At 45.6% G+C, this 21,690-nt stretch overlaps 1 protein-coding gene across 1 annotated transcript in view; it reads right to left on the bottom strand.

Annotated features, from left to right (window-relative positions):
* Aff3 (ALF transcription elongation factor 3) overlaps positions 1–21,690 on the bottom strand; it is a 478,688-nt gene that overhangs the window by 35,819 nt on the left and 421,179 nt on the right. The window contains exon 11 of the mRNA XM_059281654.1: positions 7,822–8,005. Within this exon, the coding sequence (XP_059137637.1) occupies positions 7,822–8,005 (184 nt within the window). The remainder of the gene's footprint in view (positions 1–7,821; positions 8,006–21,690) is intronic.

Below are 21,690 nucleotides of genomic sequence, written 5' to 3'. Positions count from 1 at the left end.
CAGATGCATCATTCCACACATATTTGTACATATATTTGTACCTGTTTTTGGGATTAAATTTGAGATTCTGTGAATCTAACCGGGAAATATAACTGGGAGGCCCTGAGCATTAAAAACTCTTTTTCTTTTGACTTGTCACCTTTGGGAAAACCTGTGAACCCAGAACCAACCCCCATTAGAATGTAACTATATGGAAAAGTCAAGCAGGCCACAGGCATAAGACAAAAGCAGCGTCATTGGGAGAGCGGCTCACTGGCACCATTTTCAAATGGACCCGGCATGGCCTGGATGCCTTGGCAGCTCGAGTGAGTCCACCTTCGGCCTGCTTCTGCCATTTCTTCTGCCACAGTCTGCTAGAAATGTCTGGGCACAGGTGATTTCAGCCACCGTTCCTGGAGGCCGTTTCGCTAACTTACAGCAAACCATGGGAGTCAGTTTTTAAACTCTGACCTACAGCTCAGCTCACGTGGAGGGTGCAGGGAATGTTCTGAGATAGAACAGGAAGGGCTGCGTTGATCTCTCCCCCTCCTCCCAGAGAGGTCTGTAGTTTTGAGCTGAGTCTGTAAGGATTTATGTTCCAAACAGGTTAAAAATTATGATTTCACAGAGAATGCTGATTTCTAGTAAAAGCTCACTTATGTAACACTAGGATTTAATAAAATAGAAAAGATGTCATCTGAGAGGCATGGAACTTCACCCAGAATATTTCCAATTTGTGACTGTGAATGACACAGGGCAAACATTTGAAGAATCAGAGTCATTATTTTCTTTCTGTGTGCTCTCTTCTCTCTGAATCCATGACACCCACTGCTTCAGGGGCCAGACACTAGCCTAGACCAGTGGTTCTGAACCTTCCCAGTGCTGAGACCCTTTTATACAGTTCCTCATGTTGTGTTGACCTCCAGTCATAACATTATTTTCGTTGTTACTTTATCACTGTAATTTTGTTACTTTTATGAATTGTAAGGTAAATATCTGTGTTTTCTAATGGTCTTAAGAGACCCCTGTGAAAGGGTCATTCAACCTCAAAGGGGTCGTGACCCACAGGTTGAGAATAGATGGCCTAAAACAAGAGTATTTATCTGAGTCAGGGCTATCATTTACCCACCTTCCTACCTACTCATCATTTATCTCTCCTATCATTCTATCTATCATCTATCTATCTATCTATCTATCTATCTATCCATTCACCCACCTATCTACCTACCTATGTATCTATCCATCCATCTACTTACCTATCATCTATCTGACTGTCTGTCTATCATCTATCTATCTATCTATCTATCTATCCATCCATCTACTTACCTATCATCTATCTATCTGATTGTCTATCTATCTATCTATCTATCTATCTGATTGTCTATCTATCATCTATCTATCTATCTATCTGTCTATCTACTTACCATCATCTATCTTTCTGACTGTCTGTCTATCCATCCATCTACTTACCTATTGTCTATCTATCTGTCTATCATCCATCCATCCATCCATCCATCTACTTACCTATCATCTGTCTGTCTATCATCTATCTACCTACCTACCTACCTATCTCTGTATCTATCCATCCATCTACTTACCTATTGTCTATCTATCTATCTATCTATCTATCATCTATCTATCCATCCATCCATCCATCCATCTACTTACCTATCATCTGTCTGTCTATCATCTATCTACCTACCTACCTATCTCTGTATCTATCCATCCATCTACTTACTCATCATCCATCCATCCATCCATCCATCCATCCATCCATCCATCCATCATCCATCTACTTATCTACCTATCATTTACCTATCACTGGGATGGAACGCTGGGCCTCGCACATGCTAGGCAAACAATGGCACCCCTGATCTCCACTTCTAGCCTCTTAGCTTTGTGTTTCAAACTTGTCGGTCATGAACCCAGAGGCAGAATCAGTCAGGTTCTTTTATGTGAGAGAAAAGAAGTCTGTAACATAAGAAATTCTAAGATCTTCCTTGGCATATCCAGATTTATTTTTCAACAATGAGGTGCATATTGAGAGCAAAGTTTGGGGCTCTGAGTGGGCCAGGAGAGGGCTGTGTCTGAGACACTAGGTTGCTAGACTGGCCTGCAGCAGTTGAGGGCACACACAGCTCAGGGAGATACCATCAGGGAGTGGAGCGAGCAGGAACTGGCCACCTCCTCGTATGGTGTCCACGTCCACCAATCACAGCTGTGCTGGGGAGCAGGGACATCCTGTTGGTCACTCTTAATAGATGAGATCAGCTGAGTCTCCTTTATTCCAAATGCTTGGGGCCAGGACTTCTTTAGACTTTATGTTATTTTTGGATTTGGGACTATTTGTATACAATTATGAGGTCATTTAGAGATGGAAGCCAAGTCTAAATGTAAAAATCATTAAACTTCATACATATCTGATGGGGTGTGTGTGTGTGTGTGCGCGCGCGTGCGTGCGTGCGTGCGTGCGTGTGTGTGTGATGTGTATACATGCCTAAGTGTGTTTCCGTACACACCACAGCATGCACGTGGAGGTAAGAGACGACCTGAGGTGTCAGTACTCATCTTCTACCTTGTTGGAGGCAGGGTCTCTGTTGTCTGCTGCTGCCCATGGCTAGAGGGCTAGCCAGATTCCTTCTATGGATTTCCCTGTGTCTGCTTCCCATGTCTCTGCAGAAGGCCTAGGATTTCAGACATGAGCTACCATGCCTGGCTTTATGGGGTTCTCAGCTTCTCAACCTTATGCAGCAAGCACTTCACTTACAGAGTTATCTCCCAGCCCCTTGATGGCAATTTTGTATAGTTTTTTAAGGTAGCTTTGTACATGGAACAAAGTGTCCTGGTATGGAGTTTTCCACCTGTGACCTCACGGCAGTACTCAGTATATTGCAGGTTTTAGCGCATTTGGATTAGGGGTACTCAAGCTGTTATCTTCTGGTTCCCTCTGAGAGTTACATGTGACTTTCTGCTTTTTTGTACCTTCCCCACAGAAAGGGAAGAAGAGAGACCTGAAGAGGATGCCTGGCTTAGACCGCAATGGCGGCAAGTGAGAAGATAAGGGACACAGAACAGCTTCTTTCCAAGGGGGCTCCTGCACCTTCTGAAGAGCAGCTGAAAGCTATTTTTAGTTTCTTTTTTCCCTTTTTTTTTTTTTTGGTTTTTCGAGACAGGGTTTCTCTGTGTAGCTTTGCGCCTTTCCTGGAACTCACTTGGTAGTCCAGGCTGGCCTCGAACTCACAGAGATCCGCCTGGCTCTGCCTCCCGAGTGCTGGGATTAAAGGTGTGCGCCACCACCGCCCGGCTTAGTTTCTTTTTGAGACAGAATCTGGCTGGCCTTGAACTTAGTAAGCATCCTTAAATGGCCTTGAACTTCTGACCCCCCTTTCTTCCACCTCCCAAGGGCTGGGATTACAAGTGTGAACTACCACACTGGGTTTATATAACCCTGGGGATTGAACTCAGGACCTCATGGATGCTAGGCAATCGGCCTACCAATTGAGCTGTGGCTCCAGCCCCTTGAAAGCTAATTTGATGACAATGATCCATGGGTTCTAAGTCCGTTTCCTCTAAATGCTCTGTGTTATGCTTCAGCGTCCCAAAGGGAGCAGTGTGTGGAAGCAGAGTGGCCTTAAAGAACAAATCTGTGTAGCAGAGAGGGCTCAATCACTAGACGGAGTACAGAACTCACGCTACCCGTTCCTGTGTTTGACACCAGGTCCCCCATCCACCGCAGGCTTCCACAGCTCTTGTGTGCGACAACACAGGAGTCTGTTTGTAGCCTAAACACAGCTGCATGTGGGGAGAGTCACACTGGAACTTCGGAGTGGGACCATTAATGGCAGATTGTAGAATTTCATACACTTAGGATGGGCCCATTGCCAGATATACTCTAGGGTCATTTTTTTTTTTACCCTTGTACTTCACAGCTGAATGAATCAGTCTGAAGTATCATTTTCAACACATCACTAAATCACATTCCCTTTCTCAAGGGTCTACAATAACCTCCTATTGCCTCTTAGACAAAATCCAAATTCCCAGACTGGCATTCAAGAGCCATCATCTTGGAATCATTTATCATTGCTGGAGCACCTACAATATGCCTCCCACTTTGCATACATCACCCAATTTAATCTTTACAGATAAGAAATGCTATCTCTAATTTGTAGATGAGGCTCAGAAAGGCTAAGTGATACACCATGGCTGCACGGTTCCCAGGCTCTGCCAGGTGTACAGAGAGGGTTCTCTGCACTAGCTGCCTTTCCTCCCCCAGTACTCTCTGAGATCCCTCATGAATGGGATCTCATTCTTTTGAGAAATGTCAGTCCTGAACCTAAAATGAGAGCTTTATATATGCTTTTCAGAGGAAACACGAGTCTTGGCAAACAATGTCTGCGGGCCTCTACTGTACCCAACAGCATAGTCTTTTGGTGTTTGTTTCATGGGCATATAACGTGTAGCTTCAACGTGGTCCACACATCTTTCAGGCTAGGGCCAGTTCTTTTTTATTGTCTCCCAACAGTCATGCCAGGGCTGGAAGCTTGATGACTATGCTTCTGCTCTCAACGAAAGAACTATTATTCCATCTCTATCCTTTGTTCCTCATGGATTAGGAAGAGTGCTGTAGCTGCAGCTGCCATAGTGGAGGGGGGCGGGGCGTTGTGGTCATGAAAGCTCAAAAGACATTTATGTGATCATATGGAGGGAAAACCTGAGACTTCCAGCCCACCACCATGCGCTGGTGATACCCAAATCCTGAGGTTATCATTGAGGCTTCTGCCCAAGGTTTGTATTTATTTCCTGGCAGCTCACTGTGTTCTCTGTATGACCAGAGCTTTCTTCCCTGATTAGTCTTCTGTCTGCTTCACACACAAACTCTCCACGAACATCCCCACTTCATCCTTTGCAGCACACACTGCCCCGTGGCCCCGAGGTGCCTGATTCAGATCCACTAGGGAATAGCCACAATGGAAAATGCAGCTTACAAGAGCAATAGCTAGGGTCGGGAGGTATCCAATATCAAGACACAAAGTTAACCTGCTTCATCCAAGAACTCATATGACGTGACCAGGGTCTTTCTGTAGGGACTCTGGCAGCCCCGGGCCAGGAAACCCTATCAGTGTGGCAGCTGCATGGAAAGGCAGCTCTGAGAAGCACTGGCATGAGAGAGTATATACCCAATGCCAGGAAAACCCAAGAGAAAGAAATGAGGCTGAGAACAGTCCCAGCATAGGCCAGCCCAGGGGGTGTTCACAGCTATGTACATGTTGACAAAGGCTTTTCTGTGCCAGCTCTCCAAAACCTGGCCTGGCCATGCTGGGGCTATTCATATATGATGAAGTGGCTTTCAGCCATCATATCCATACAGAATGGTTTGTAGGAGTCTCAGTGGGGCACAGGGAGTTTTCTAAGCTCTGGCCGAGTGGAGGAAGAATATAAGGACATCAGAACATGAGTTCTTCCTCTTCCTCTGCTCCTGTGAAAGGATGGTCTGGAAGAGAAGTCAGGGCCAAGGCTATTTGTTCAACGTGGTGGACTGAGGAGTGTGGCTACTAGGAGGTGGCCTATCACGTGAGGCTTGTAATACAGGGCTCCGTGCCATCTGCCAGGCAGTCTAGGCCAGCCACCTCCGAGAGAAGCTGGGTCTTGCTGCTACCTAGCACTGCGATGTTCATCTACTACAAACTGTTCGTTCCTACAGGCTCTGTGTCTGTGTTAACCTTGGGGGAAAAGGCTAAGAATCTGACTCCTATCCCAACAAGTACATGCATCATCCCTTGCCAGCAGAAAGGGACTCTGGGTAGTGCGGTTAAGGCATCAATCAGCTTCTGCATTCCCTCCACAGAGAAGGAAGTGGAAATCCCATCTGCTCTCTAAGAACTTAAACATCCGAGGTCCCCCCTCCTTAGCCAGGAACTTCTGAGATTTTCAGAAAGAAGTGACAAGAGCCTTCATCCACGGCCCAGAATTCCAGGCTTGATAATGCTTTTAGAGAGGGCAGTGATGCTCTCAAGCAAAACTCTCGGCAACTCAGGGGCCCTAGGATTCCTGTTTCGGTGTGAAAACAAGACTCGTCACTTGTGATCGTAACCGACATCACCAAGCGAAACCTGGACAGGACGCACATCAGAGACCCCTGCCTCTTTCGGTTTACCCTCACCCTGGCTCTTGCACTGGCCTGGGATGCAGAACCTTTCCTTCACCTTCCCTACATCCCTTTTCTTTCCTTTTTTCCCGTCTGGTAATAGAGGTTGACGCCGGGACTTTGTGCAGGCTAGTCAAGTACTCCAGCACTGGCTATATAACCCTTAGCTCTGTCATGCTTTATAATTCAACAGCCTGGGTTTTTCTCAACAAATTATAGTATTAGGTGGACACAAATAAAGCTCAATTACCTCCTGTATTTTATTCTCTTTAATTCCTGTGTTCTTCTATTTCAAATAACTCCCGTTGGAATGTTAGCTCCGGGCAGACAGGACATGTTCTGTCATGTAAACTGTTATATTCCCAAGCCAAGCCAAGTACTATGGCTGATGATCAACACATACTGATTGAATGAATACTGAATGAATGAATGAATGAATGAATGAATGAAATGAGGACGGGATAGTGGCTTAGTTTCTGGGAAGAGTCAGGGTAAAATAAATAGGTTAGTGTTGCTATCGCTAGAGGCAGATACAGAGACATCCAGACAGCTGGGCAGACAGGTGGGAACTCTGTGGAAAGGAGGGCAGCCAGTGGAGAGAAGGCATATTTTAGGATGAACGGACGGAGAGCTTTGCCACGATGCAGAAAGGTGCTGGAGAGCAAAGAAGGGTTGTGGGGACGTAAAACAAAAGCTCGCACGGGTGTGAGGAGCGCTCTGTGAACTTGGAATGGGAACAGAACTCTTTTCGGTGGTGGCCCAGGTATGACGCGGGTGTGCATGCCCTACAAGGTGCTCCCTTTTTACAGCTGGACTTTTCATGAGTGTGTTTGCCTTCATGTCTCAGAACCTGTTTAGGATCTTGGCCCCTCAGATGGCACAGAGGGTAGTTAGCAAAGCTTCTACCCCACAATCCACAGTGATATCAACTGTTCACATTCTCAAGAGGAAACAGTTTTACTCATTTAGAAACCAAAGCCTGCCCTATTGGCTCCACAGGCCTGAGGACCTGGTTCTCGGCCCTCACCCAAGAATCTTTGGGCTCTGAATTACTGTTTAATTTCCCCCGTTCCACTGAAAGTAGAAACAGCAATGTTTTTTATTGGTACCTTATAATGTTTTTATACGAGGCACCTAAATCTTCCCCTTAGATACCGATCACAGCTGTAAAAGGTTTCATTATTATTTGTAGGTGGATGCTAATTTTCCCCTTTATATTTTCACAAAGAAAACACAGTAAGGGAGGTTTTATTAATATTTATAGCCCTTGTTCTTCTGATCCGTGACAAACGGCAGAAAGGTAGGATTCTAAGCATGCCCAATGCATAAAACCCTCTGGCCTGTGATTTATGGGTGGTCACACTTCCCAAGCGACAAACTTCTCTGCCTGGTTATTGCCTGGGATGACCCTGAGGGGGAGACCCCAGCCATGGGTTATTTCCTGTCAGTGATGTTTATAGCATATGTGGAAATTTCTGGAAGCCGAACAGAGATTTTTAGACAGTAAAAGCTGATGCTCTGTATTTGAAAGGAAGCAGTGTCATCGGGAGACAGAGAGGAGGGGACACAACAGCTCGTTCCAGGCTGGGGGACAGCAGGGAAGTGGGCAGGCAGGCAGGAGGAAAGCCAGGGCTGGGGACTTGCTGGCCTTGGAGCCCGAGCCCGAGCCCGAGCCTGAGCCAGCAGCTGCTGCCTACCTCGGGGCTGGAGCAGTGTGGAGGCTTGCTGCCTTCGCTCTCACTGGAGCTGCTCTCGGTCTCCGAGTCGGATCCGGAGCTGCTTTCGGAGTCGCTGGAAGAGCTGCTGCTGCTGCCGCTGCCGCTGCTGCTGCCCTTGCTGGATGGCACGGAACCTCTGCAGTTGGTCTGCTGGACCACGGAGCTGCCAGGCCACCAGGCCCCCCAGGAAGGAAAGGGAAAGAAAGCCAAATGAGCAAACAGGAAACACCAGCAGGCTGCCATCCCGGCGAAGGCAAGGGGAGGCACAGACTACACACATCTGTCAACCAGGACCTGGACTCATTAGGGCAAACCACCGAGGCCCAAACAGTCAAAACCAGACAACAGAAATAAACTCAGAACGAACAGTCCCTTTGGTCACTGGGCACTGGTTAGATGTGTGGCTACTTCAGAAGAAGGTGTTATGCCAGCCTCGGACTAAGTTCAATGTTGCTGCTGTTCTGAGAATTTTTTCTTTTTCCCAATGCATCTCTGACTCTAAACACCTACACAAACTCAAGAAAACCCCAAAACCTCAAAATATTTCGCAAACTGTCAAAAATAACTTTATCTTTGCTTTAGAGGGAAATGTCGGATGGCAAGGAGGCTGCCAGGAAGACCCACAGGGGTCTGCTGTCTCATGGCCGGCTGGAAGCGTCCACAGAATTTGGGACTGTCGAAAGCTAAATGGCGTGCTTCATTCCATTCTTTTTTTTTTTCCTCACTGTAGAGTCTAGTGCTGTAGTCATCATGGATGCTGGCACGGTGTGTGAACAGTAGCCTTTGAGTCCCTCAGTAAAGAACTGATGATCTTTCACACGCATGTTTATATGTTCTACATTTAAAAACATGAGCCCTAGAAGAGTGGTTCTTACAGAAACGGCATCTCCAACTGACACCCAACAATGACACACATGCTGGGATCTGGCACATTGTCCCAGGGTGCTTAATGACAACAGGAAAATTTGATCCACACTTTCAAAGAGTAAAACCCAAAAATCCAGCTATCACAACTCCACCAAAGAGAGCTTAAGTCGAAAAGAAAATGCCAGGACTCACAGATTATTCAACCTTTCCCAGGCCGTCTATGTAACTGAACTAAAACATTCCTGGATGTGTCCCTCTGAGGTCAAGCTCTACACTCAGAAAATGTTGGTCACTTGAGGTGTTGAATCACCAACAACCTGTTCGCCACTTCCCAGCTGTGACCATGGCTTCTACAGGACTGAACTTCCATGAGGGACAAGGCTTGGGGGGGGGGGGCTCCTTGGAGTTTACGGTCTCAAGTGCCAAGGAGCCTGGGCATGGTAAAGGGTTCCTTTTATCCATCCCTTAAATCTCAGAATGTTTTGCCTAAGGGAAATCTCATAAATTCCCCTCTGTGGGGGCTGGGAGGAGGAAAATACTGGAGTCTCTGCTTCTCTTACAGAAACCACAAGAAAAGAAACCATCCCAGGGAAACCCAGCAATAAAGAGCACTTTTCTGAATGGCAGAGTTAGGGTACACTGGGGTTTGAACACGAACACCCCTACTGATTTTCACGTCTTCCTGCCAATGTCATGGTCCACACACACTATCTGCCTGACTTCTTCAACACTAGACAGCATCTGCAGGTTTGTGCCATGCCTCAGCTGAAGAGGTTTGGTTTCCAACCTGTCCCCACTATCTGCCATTGACGGAGGAATCTGGGATTTTGAGATGGAGAGGAGACGAGATAATTCATGTTCAAGGGACTAAATAGTAACTTTTCCTCATGAATGAAAACCTACCTTCCAGTTGACTGAATAGCGATGGCTACTATCAATGGAATTATGGAAGGGGTTGAGGGCTTGGATTCAGCTGAATATGAACATTGGGGATGCACATTAATATTTTTTTTGGTTGACCCCTAAAACACTGGGGTTCTCTCTTTCTCCCCCTCCCTCCCCCGCACCCCCCCCTCACACTCACACCACCACCACCACCAACAACAAAACTATACAAAGGGCAAGGCTACACATAGCCCAGAAGCTTTTTCATCATTAAGAAGATGGTGGGAACAGACAGCAACCACAGAGGTGGGTCTCCGTGCCATCCTCTAGGACGACATTTGCTGAAGACCAGGGAATAAAGATGAACAAAGATTATTCTGATCAGTTTTGTAAAATTATGGTCAATGCCCTTGATCAGTACCTGTAGCTTGTTTGAATCCACATTATATAGACCGTGCAAGTGAGGTGGGTGGAACTCCCCGTGGCTTGTACCACAGGGTGAAGAGCTGTCTTTTGAAAAGAGGGGCTTTCATTTCTGGGGACCTGCCCATTATACAATCACATGCTGCCTTCCTTTATCACTCATCTTCAAGGGTGAGACACACCAGTACACGATGATGACAATACAACCACTGATCTGAAACAGGTTGGCAGAACAGCCTTTCAGGTCTATGTCTCTACCTTAAATTAGGAAACCGATTTAAAATGGCAACTTTATTGGCATGACTATTTTACTTTTAAAAATATCTGGGGGAACCAAGGACTCATATTTTTCTCCACGCTTGGCTTGTGAGAGCTGAGAGGCTCACAATACTTCTGGGGCAAGGAGTGAATATACAGGCAGCCCTTTTATGATGGCCGTTTGACTTCAGGGTTTGGATTTAAAGGCGGTGTGACAGTAGTTTGCAATCATGAGAAACTCCATGTGAAATGCTGAATTTGGATCTTTCCCTGGGCTTGTGATTTGTGAGGCTGGGTACCAGCAGCAGTGTAACCACAAGGAGAAATAACCAAGACTCTACAGTTTGATAGTAGTCATAGAGTTAATACAGTAACGATCTATACTGCTTTCAACTTACGATGAGTTTATCTGGATGTAACCCCAGAGGAGGCAAGGAACATTTGGTGTTCATGCTCCTCTGATCTCGGGAGAGAATGTATAGCCAGAAAACACCCATGTCTAGGGCAGGGCTTGGAAGAATTCAGCTAGCTGGTTGTCAGGCTGAGAGATTCAATCATCTATTCCTGTTCCACAGAGAACTCTCCTAAGTGCTCTTTGCAAGGATCCCTGGGGAACACCTGGTCACCCTAGCCAGCTGCCAGTGACTTCCGTAGCCCTGAGTGCATGCAGCTGCTTTGCCTCTGCTGAGATGGCAGTGAGGGGGACAGAACAAGTGACAGCCCCCAAAGGGAGTGGCACTATTAGGAGGTGCGGCTTTGTTGGAGAAGGTATGGGCTTGTCGGAGGAAGTGTATTACTGTAGAGGCGGGCTTTGAGATCTCATATACGTTCAAGCCACGCCTGGTGTCTCAGACCACTTCCTGTTGTCTGTGAGTTAAGATGTAAGAACTCTCAGCTTCTTCTCCAGCACCATGCCTGCCTGCATGCTGCCTTGCTTCCTGCTATGATGATAATGGACTAAAGTTCTGAACTGTAAGCCACCAGTTTAAATGCTTGCCTTTATAAGAGTTGCTGTGGTCATGGTGTCTCTTCACAGCAATAAGACCACCTACATAAGATAGTCACTCCTACAGATGAACACTAAAAGAAGAATTGGCTCAGATGAGCCAGGAAGGTTTTGGAGTCACAGAATTCAGAAGCTGTAAAAAAAAAAATCCATAAAAACCTTTCTGAAAAGGTGACTACAGGCTTGGTACATTTAAAATCACAAGTTGAAAATGCCAGTGCACAACTGGCTGCTGTTTATCAGGGGTAATGTGAAAAGGAGGCTAAGCGGTCTGAGTAGATACAGCACTTGGCAAGCAAGCCTGAAGACCCAAGTCTGCATCTGCAAGGACCCATAAAAAGCTGGACAGGTGCAGTGGTCTACCTGCAATCTCAGCACCTGAGAGGCAGAGCTGGCATCCTCTAGGAAGCTAGCCAGCTAGATCAGCCAAGCTAACAAGCTCTAGGTTCAGACCCTGTCTCAGGAAATAAAGTAAGAGCCATCAAAGAAGCTACCTGGTATCAACCCTTGGCCTCCACAAGCATGCATACACATGTGCCCACACACATACCCTCTGTGTGCCCACATATATGTAAACATGCATGTGAAATGTTGACTCAGCAGAAGTTTTCCTGAAATGATCACACAGACTGGTTGGCATGATGACACAACTTTGGATGATTCTTATCATACTACCTCACTCAGGTCTGGACCCTAGACTGTTTCAAGACCATGGGGCCACTGATGCATCTGAGAAATGCATCTGAGATTGTGGAATCACCTTTGTATTAGCTGGAAGGGTGGTGCACACTTGTAACCCCAACACTCAGGAGGAAGACGCAGGAGGATCAGAAGTTTAAGGCTGGCTTGGGTCTCAAACAAAACAAAAACCCAAACAACCTCCTCCTTAAAACAAACAAACACAACAACAAAAACAAAATAAAACAAACAAAAAAACCAAACAAAACAAAGCCCCTCAAAACTAAAAGAGAAGTCTTTGGATTATGAAAGCTTAGCATAGCTCAGCATGGATGGGTATCCACAGGCATTCCAGAGTGAATGCTCAGCATTGGATTATCCAAGTCATATAGATAGACACAGACAGACAGACAAACACACACACTAATGCCATATATGTATGGGTACAGGCAGAGTCCAGAAGTCATTGAATCCTTTGGAGATGGAATTACAGGCAATTGTTTGCTATCTGATGTGGGTGTTGAGACCCAAACTTTTTTTTTTTTTTTTTTTTTGGTTTTTTGAGGCCGAGTTTCTCTGTGTAGCTTTGGCACCTTTCCTAAAACTCACTCTGTAGCTCAGGCTGGCCTCGAACTCAGAAAGATCTGTCTGCCTCTGCCTCCCGAGTGCTGGGATTAAAGGCGTGCGCCACCACTGCCTGGCCAAGACCCAAACTCTTAACTCTTGCTTTTAACCGCTGAGGCATCTCTTCAGCTTCTGACTATTAAAAAAAAAATGCATTTTGTGATGATTAGTGACTCACTGGACACTGTAAAAATAGTACAGTGACCTTCCATGTGTCCTCCACCCAGGTTTTCCAAGTGGTTACATTTTAGGTAATAAGATGGATCAAAATGTCAAACCAGAATATAACAACGGCACAACATGGGTACAAGCCTGGATTCCTGCCGACACAAGAGGGTTCCATCTCCAGGCTCTACCTATGCCTCCCTCAGAACCATAGCTTCTTCTCTGCCTCTGCCCCAGTCATACCAATGCCTGGCAAATACTGATCTGTTCACACCTCCAAAACTTTGTTGTTTTGTAAATGATATGCTCGATATCGTATAAGTCCTTTTAAAAATCGGATTTATAAAAAAAATCACATTTATTCAAATTACCTTCATGTGGGTACGTCCCTGGTGAAATGGGCCCTTTAAAAGCACAATCACCACAGGGTTAGGAGACCCATTTAAGTTACTGAGTATATATCAGTAATCTAGTCCTTGGTGCTGAGTAGTATTTGATGGTTATTTAAACATTCACCCATGGGGGGACATTTTGGTTGTTTCTAACATTGTGCTATTAAAAATAAAGTTGCTATCAATATTGTTGTACAGGGCTTTGTGTAGATAGAACTATTCATTTCTCTTTGACTGATGCCAAGGGATGTGTTGACTAAGTTGTATGGTAAACGTCCTTTTAAAAAAGACACAGCCGGGCGGTGGTGGCGCACGCCTTTAATCCCAGCACTCGGGAGGCAGAGCCAGGCGGATCTTTGTGAGTTCGAGGCCAGCCTGGGCTACCAAGTGAGTCCCAGGAAAGGCGCAAAGCTACACAGAGAAACCCTGTCTCGAAAAACCAAAAAAAAAATTAAAAAAAAAAAAAAAAAAAAAGACACATTCAGCCGGGCGGTGGTGGCACACGGCTTTAATCCCAGCACTCCGGAGGCAGAGCCAGGCGGATCTCTGTGAGTTCGAGGCCAGCCTGGGCTACCAAGTGAGTTCCAGGAGAGGCGCAAAGCTACACAGAGAAACCCTGTCTCAAAAAACCAAAAAAAAAAAAAAAAAAAAAAAAAAGACATTAAAACTACTTGAATATTTAAAAATTCTTTTTATTTTATGTGTCTGAGTATTTTGTCTGCATGTATGTCTGTGCACCATGTACATGTTTGGTAGCCTCAGAGGCCAGAAGACGGCACGGGATCCTCTGGAACTGGAATTATAGATGTTTATGAGCTGCTATGTGGGTTCTGGGAATCAAACCTGGGTCCTCTGGAAGAGTAGCCAGTGTTCTTAACCACTGAACCCTATCTCCAGATCTTAAACATGTTTTATATTTTCTATATCTTTCTGCTGTTATTTGGTGTTAGCCTTGGGCAAACTGAGATGTTTATTATTATGTTATGTTGCATTCAGTCCCTGTAAATTCATTTTCCTTTCAAGTTGACTTAACTTGACACTAATATGACTACCTCTTTCTTCTTCATTTAATTTTTATTTCTTTTGAATTAAAAGCTTAGTTGAAACCCAGCAGTTGTACATATCTTAAAACACGTGATTTTGTTTCAATATAGGTATCCACTATATAATATTCAAATCAGGGGAATGGTATTCTTAATGTTGTTTCAACCATCAGATACAACTTATAAAGTCTACAAGAGGAAATGAGGCATGAAAATGACTGAAATTCAGTATATACATGCAGGAAACTGGCAAAGGATGATGAATAAATAAATAATAATGCCCAAGGGAAGGACCATTTCTTGTAATTATGCTTCTCATTTTCTTCTTGTTCTGTTCTCTGGATATGTCAAGGTCCCTTCTCCCCTCACTGAAGACATTCCTTCAACTGTCTTTAGTCTTTAGGGTGAATCTGCTAGTTTTCCTTCTGAAGTGCCTGCCATTCCTGAAGGATATCTCTGGATATAGACTGACAGACAGTTTTCTTCCTTCAAAAGTGATGTGTGGCTTTCTTGTGGCCTCCACCGCCTCACAATCCAGTGTCACTGAAATGGCTTGAACGGTTTTCCCTACATGTGGTATTTATCTCTCACTGCTTTAAATTTTTTTATTTAAAGAAAAGTGTCTTGTGAAGCCTAGGCAGGCCTCAGACTTCTAGCTAAGGAGGATGAGTTTGATTCCCTGGTCCTTCTGCATCTGCCTCCCGAGGGCTGGGATTACAGGCGTGGGCCACCACTGCAGGTACTGTGAACCCAGGCTTCAAGCACGCCAGGGAAACATTCTAACAACCGTGCTGCCCGTCTATACTCAGGACTTTGCCTTTTGTCATCCAAAGTTTGATTTGCTGTGCTGTCTGATCATTCCTGTAGATGCATCTCTGGGCATAGGCGACGATGTTCCCAGGAGAGGGGAGGGGATGATGCTGAGTGTGAGCCCCGGGCTGAATAAAGGGGCTGGGGGATCAGACACACTGTGAGCATTGGCATCATCCTGCTGTTTCCACAGCCACAGCTGACCTCTCTACCACACTTCCCTGCTGCTGCTGGACAGCTCAAACTACGAGCCAAAGCAAGGAACTAACTGGTGGGCCTCGACCTGGATTCTTTGGCTTCATCCTACCTGGGGTTCATGTAGCTGCGGGAACTTACAGGTTTATGGATTTTGTAAAAATTGAAAAAAAATCCTAAAAATTCATTTTCAAAGTTGAAAAACTTTCTGAACCAGTTTTTCTCCAATCCTTTTGGGACTCTCATGACATTATTATTATTATTATTTTTTTAAATTATAGTCCTGTGGTGCTTGTCTGGTCCTCTGTCCCCTAATCTACATTTTTCTTTGCTGTGTAACACAGGCTGGCCTTGAATTTGTAGCAATCCTCCTGCCTTAGCACCCCTAGTGCTGGGACAACAGGTGTGGGCTACCTATCATGGGTAGGTTTGCTGATTTTATTTTTGAAGGATGCAGATATTAATCTATATTGTAATTCTAATATTTTATGGCTTTGCTTATTTCTACATTTTCAGGTTTGTCTTATGATGCTGTTATAAACTTCTTGAGTTGAAGGCTAACTATTTTTGTTTTTAATTAGTAACAGAACCACTTGGGATTGTCCTTTTGCCTCTTAACATACCATACCCATGGTTGCAGGCAATCAGCAGGGTTTTCATTTGCTTTACTTTCTGAATAGATGATCATTATAGTTTTCAAGTCAAATCTTTGATCAAATGCTTATTTATATTGCTTTTTCACTCCAGGATGATACTACACTGAGATTTATAAAAAGAAGAGTAGGATGGGGATATGGGTTAGCATGTGAGAATGCTGTATCCTGGACCCTGGGAGCTCTTATGAGCGGGTGTTGGGAAGGTGAGTTGAAGGGGCAGGCAGCATGACTCCTGTACTCAGAACCAGTGGAATGGGAGTTGGGTATGGCTTGGGTAGAGGTGAAGGCCATAAAGAAGACTTATATAGCATTATGTATATCCCAGAGGGCTCTAGAACCTTCTGCTGGCCTCGGGGAAGGATAAAAGTTGACAGAACCTGTCACATTCAGCAGGAGAGAAACTCAGTGATATAGACTGTCCATAAACTTGAATATAAATTATGCCTCTTTTACTGCTGATGCAATTGTAGCAGCTGAGACACTTCTGACACAAACAACAGAGTCTAGAGATGTGGATCAGGCCACTGAATAGCCCTGCTGGGAATGTAAGACTGTGTCTAGATGCCAATGTGATAAGACCTTGGGGGCCTAAGGATTGACCACTAGTTTCAGATACCGGAGATCAGAGATGTCACCTCCGAGGGTCCCTGGGCACCTCCTGGGTTTGTATCCTTTCTAATGCTCTGCTTTTCCAGCTGAGATGGGCACCAGGGCATGGGGAATCTACCTCAATAGTGCCAAAGCATTCTTGAGTTTAAGAGCCTTGAGATTATGTTGCCACTATCTGACTGCTGACATTCGTTAGGAAATATATGTTACTGTGTTCCGGGAGAGCCCTGCATTTGGATTCACGGGCTTTTCTTTTCATGATGCGGTGAGGGACGTTGTCATCCTGATGGACCAAGATATAAAAACTGTTGTTTGTTGCTCTGGGTTATATTTAAAGTAAGTATACTTTCCTTTCCTTTGGATAAAGGCCTCTATGTAGTCCAGCCAAGAAGAAAGGCACTTCATAAGTAAAAGGAAAAATACAACGATAGGCAAACATTCCTTGGCTCTCTCCTCAAACATTCTTGGGCTTGTTGACAGTTTTTTAGTGAATAATATACTATATTAAATATACTACAATACACTATAGGTAAAATAATATTTACTAATTTAGTAAGCAAGGCCTATATGAGAAGTGTCCATGTCAGTATTTTCTTGAATACATTGAACCTGCTGGCCCTGATTTCAGAAGGGTGTGTCCTTGGGAAGGGCTCCTGTACTTACTCCTGGGGAGCAGAGCGTGATACACATATGCTTTGAACTGCAATTCTAGATAGGGGCGGGGGCTGCAGGATGCTGGCTGGTCCCTTCAGACTGTATCTCTGAGTGCCCTGAGTTGGCAAGGCCCGGGCACCTCTTCATGACATAGCTGAACAAGGGTAGTGCTGCTGCGTTCTCCTCCTGTCCTAGGTTCTAGCTGAGAGACGGGGCCAAGAAGCAGTGGCCATCTTTGGTGACACAAACTTGTACCCCTTGCAGTAGGGGGCAGTGTGTTGAAAAGTGCTTCTTGGTCTAGTGAGTTCTTCTCCTTCCGAGAGTGGTGGTAGGAGCTGTGATGTGACCTGGAGCCTGTGATGTCAAAGAGCTGGGACCTGTGAGGACAACTCCTCCCTTGGCTGAGAGGGCTGAAGATGTGTGGGATACCCAGGTGTGCAGATGAGAGGCCATGTGAGCAGGAATGAGGGAGGAGGCCATGCTAAGGGCCTGGGCTGGGTCACACTCCAGCTGCCCAGAGCCAGTGGCTGCTCCACATGGATAGGCAACCTTAACATGTTTCACTTGACCCACTCGTAAATACAACATGGCCGTCTTCCTTCACCCACCCATTTGTTCCCAACCTTGCAGCTGTGAGATGTGGACACAGAATGCCTCCATTCCTTTGATCTTCAGCCACCTGCAGACAATGAAGTGCTGAGAGAGTCTGGGCTGTGGTAATTTAGCGCTTTCCCAAGCTTCTCTCTAACTGTCCTCTGGGTTGTACCCCAGGTCCGTCTGTAGAAGAAAAGTCATTCTGAAAGGTTTCTGCAAGAGCCCTGGGTCCTGTCAGTCCCAGGTCCAGTAGAGTGGCCCATGTAAAAAGGAGATGTCCCTGGAGGAGAAGCTCTGGTGCCTCCCAGCAACTACAACATCCACAGCCACGTCCCATTAAATACCCTGCCACTCCTGACTTATTTATAGAGTTCTGAAATTTATTTCCATATATTCTCAGCTCCTGAGACAGTGCAGCCCCAAACTGCTCCCCCATGGGAACTCTAGAGTCCATGGGGCAGTAAAAATTTATCTATGCTCTTTGACTACTTTGAAAAACAAAAACAAACAAACAAAAACCCAGCTTCAATGGGATCAACACTGCTTGTGAACCACACCAGCAGCTTGCTACTTTTCTAACTTGTTTTTGACTACTTCTCATAGCGAGCATGCTTACATTTGTATGGTTATTCAAAAGTATTTTCAAGCCCCTCACAACTTTTTCAATAAACCTATGACTTATGTAGGAAAGCCAGCTGTAGGGCAGAGTGGAGGCTTAAGGGCCTGTTCCAGGTCAAATACCACATTAGCAGAACACACAGGCTGGAACCTGGGCCTGGGCTTCTAGTGCCATGTGTTGTCTGAGGGGCGGATCCCTGTAAATGGGAGTAAATCAGTAGCTTTTCTGGCTCCTGTCAGGGATATTTAGATAATTTTGCCATGTACGATGGGTTGGTATATAGGCTTTAGAATCAGACCTGGACGAACATTTTGCCTACTTTGCTTAACGGCTCTGTGACTTTGGGGAAGTTACTTATTTCTTGGAGACAGATTTTTTTTTTTTATGAGTATGAAAGGGGAAATAGTTGAACAAACCCCATAGGTGGTTGGGTAGCCCAAATGAGAAAATGCTGAGTGTTCACAGCACAGTGCCTAGCATATAGTTAATGTTATTCTTTAGTTTTAAAACAGAGCTAGTATTATTTCTTCCATCCTGGCAGCTTAACCCAGCGGGTCTTTCTATAGTTTACCTGAACTGTTTCCCGGCCCCCCCCCACCCCCACCCCCGCCCCCCAGACAGGGTTTCTCTGTGTAACAGCCCTAGCTGACCTGGAACTCACTCTGTAGACCAGGCTGGCCTTGAACTCACAGAAATCTGCCTGCCTCTGCCTCTCAAGTGTTGGGATTAAAGGCATGCGCCACCACTACCTGGCCTGAATTTTTTTTTTTTTAAATTTGTTTTCATTTTGACTGTTTTGGTGTTAGGGATTGGATCCAGGGTCTCCAGAGCTAATAAAAAAAATGTATTCTATCAATGAGTTACATCCCCAGCCTAAACTGACCTGGTTCTTACCCATCTGGTAATTTCATGGAATTCTACCGTGCTTGCTCAGGAAGGAACCCATGAGAATGACTAGCGTGGTGCACATGTTCGCAATGCCTGGCAAATGAGCCAGCAACAGTGCCTCTCAGGGCCTCCGCGTTTAATCCCAGGGACCTGGATGTTCCCATGCAAAGCCTGACGGCTCTGATCAAGGGTAAAGAAGGCTGTGAGAGCTCAGAGCAACTGCAGTGCCTGGATCTTTCTCTGAAATGATCTGGCAGCTGAAAACCCTCCTCCTCCTCCTCCTCCTCCTCCTCCTCCTCCTCCTCCTCCTCCTCCTCCTCCTCCTCATTTGAGCTCTGTGAACAAACCAATTCCATGTCTCTCCTGTGTTTTAAAGCAAATAAAGCATAAAACCAGCACCTAAGTGTCAGCAGCATGTGATGTTTAATTTGCATCTCACTCAGGGGCACAAGATTTAAGATGGGACGCTGAGGGGAATCCAACCACAGACTCTGAGATCCAGCTTGTGGCTGAATCAGTTCAAGCTGTGATCTTGTCAGCATTCTTAAACTCAGCTGGGTTTGTTCCTGGGGTGAGGATGTTCAGGACAAGGTGTGTCTGTGGGAAGTATCATTCATAAGGCCTTTTCGAACATGAGGTACGTATTAATGTTTGACTGTGTCTAGAGACAGGGAAGGATCAGGGACCACAAGCAAACAGGAAAAAAGCACAGTTGAGACACATGTGTTGAAACCAGAGACCCCAAGGGGAATGTTTCCAGGACTCATCAATGCAGAGGCTCAGGACCCTGCCCAGGAAGCGGAGGCTTCTCTGTCTTTCTCAGAGCTGCCCTAGGCTTGTGTTTAGGCTCTGACTATCACACACAGTGGATGACCATCACACACAGTGGATGGTGTAGAGGAAGGAAGCTCTGGTTTGGCTTCTCTTATTATGCAGATCACCTCTCCCGCCTCACTGGCTTGAATGTTGTCACACGCCCGCAACCAAATGAGTTGCATACGAAGTTAGAACCACTGACCTTAGCTTAGGCAGGGAAGAGGGAGCTTTCAGGCTTGGAGACAGCCAGCCCTTCTAGTTCGCCTGCAAAGAGCTGGTCACGGGGTACGGTGAGTGCATAGAAATGTTCTTGGCAGGGAAGCTGGTCATGGGCATCTTCCTCACACTGGCAGCTTTGCCATTAATGAGACAATCTAAGCATCCCACCTGCTCAGAACTGCTACGGTTCCTGCAGGGACTGAGCATGGGTTCCACCACGGCCAGAAGCTTAGATCCTAGTGAGATGATGCTGAGAGGTGGAGTGGACCAGGTCATGGAGCACTGTGCTTGGAAGGGATTCATGCCATTCCTGGATGAGGCCTCTTGAGAGAGAGTATTGTTATAAAAGAACACAGTTGGCCTCTCTCTGGTCTCTTGATTCCTCCTTAACCCACATGGCCGTTCTACTCACTCATCTACTATGCTGAAATGTAGTTGGAGGATATCTGCTAGTTGCCAGCACCATGCTGTTTGGAATTTCCAGTAACCAGAATCACGAGCCACATAAACCTCGTCTCATGATAAAGTACCAAACCTCAGGGATTATGTTATAGCAACAGCAAACAGATTACGGTAACAACTAACAGGGTAAGCTTGACAGGCCTTCCTGGCAAAGATTCCAGCAAAGTCATTCAGTCAAGAGTCTGCAGGGCTGGGTTCTAGGTCCAGTTCTAATAATACTTCCTCGTGGGTCTCAACTTCCACATCTGTTAAGAGAAGGGCTTCAAGTACGCGATTTCTAAGGTCTTTCTTTCTTGTAATAGACTTCAATGGTTAATTCAAAACAAAACTAGATGATCCTCACATTAGTTACTTACTGCTAAGGCTGACAGTACTAGAATTTCTATCTACAAGTTAAAGTTAACTTATATTTTCAATTCCTTTCCTATTCCCCAGGCAGGCTGATGAGTAGCTGGGGGACAAGAAAAGGCCAGAGACTACTGTGGTAGGGTTGTGAACTACTCACTACCAATAGTTAATAGGAGATGACTGTAAAATGTTTCCTGGTATTTTCTTCCTGTTTGCATATAGAAGCATCATCTAACATTTAGGCACATGCCATCAAGTTCCTGGCATCACTGCCTCTAGGAGTCTAGGTAAGAACTGGTGTTAGTACTACTCTAAGAGCAGTCACCCTGTGCAAGTGGGGACTCCACACCCACAGGTCCAACCAATCACAGGGGATTCCACACCCACAGGTCCAACCAATCACAGGAGATTCCACACCCACAGGTCCAACCAATCACAGGGGATTCCACAACCACAGATCCAACCAACCAATCACAACAGATCCCACAAACACAGATCCAACCAATCACAGGGGACTCTACATCTATAGATCTAACCATGCCAGGAGATGCCACATCTACAGATCCAACCAATCACAGGGGGTTACACATCTACAGATCCAACCAATCAGTGATCAAAATATATTATTCATCCAAAC

The sequence above is a fragment of the Peromyscus eremicus genome, chromosome 16_21, assembly GCF_949786415.1.
Source record: "Peromyscus eremicus chromosome 16_21, PerEre_H2_v1, whole genome shotgun sequence".
NCBI classification, from domain to species: Eukaryota; Metazoa; Chordata; class Mammalia; order Rodentia; family Cricetidae; genus Peromyscus; species Peromyscus eremicus.
Note: the sequence above shows the minus strand (reverse complement) of the source record. Positions and strands in the feature narration are given on the sequence as shown.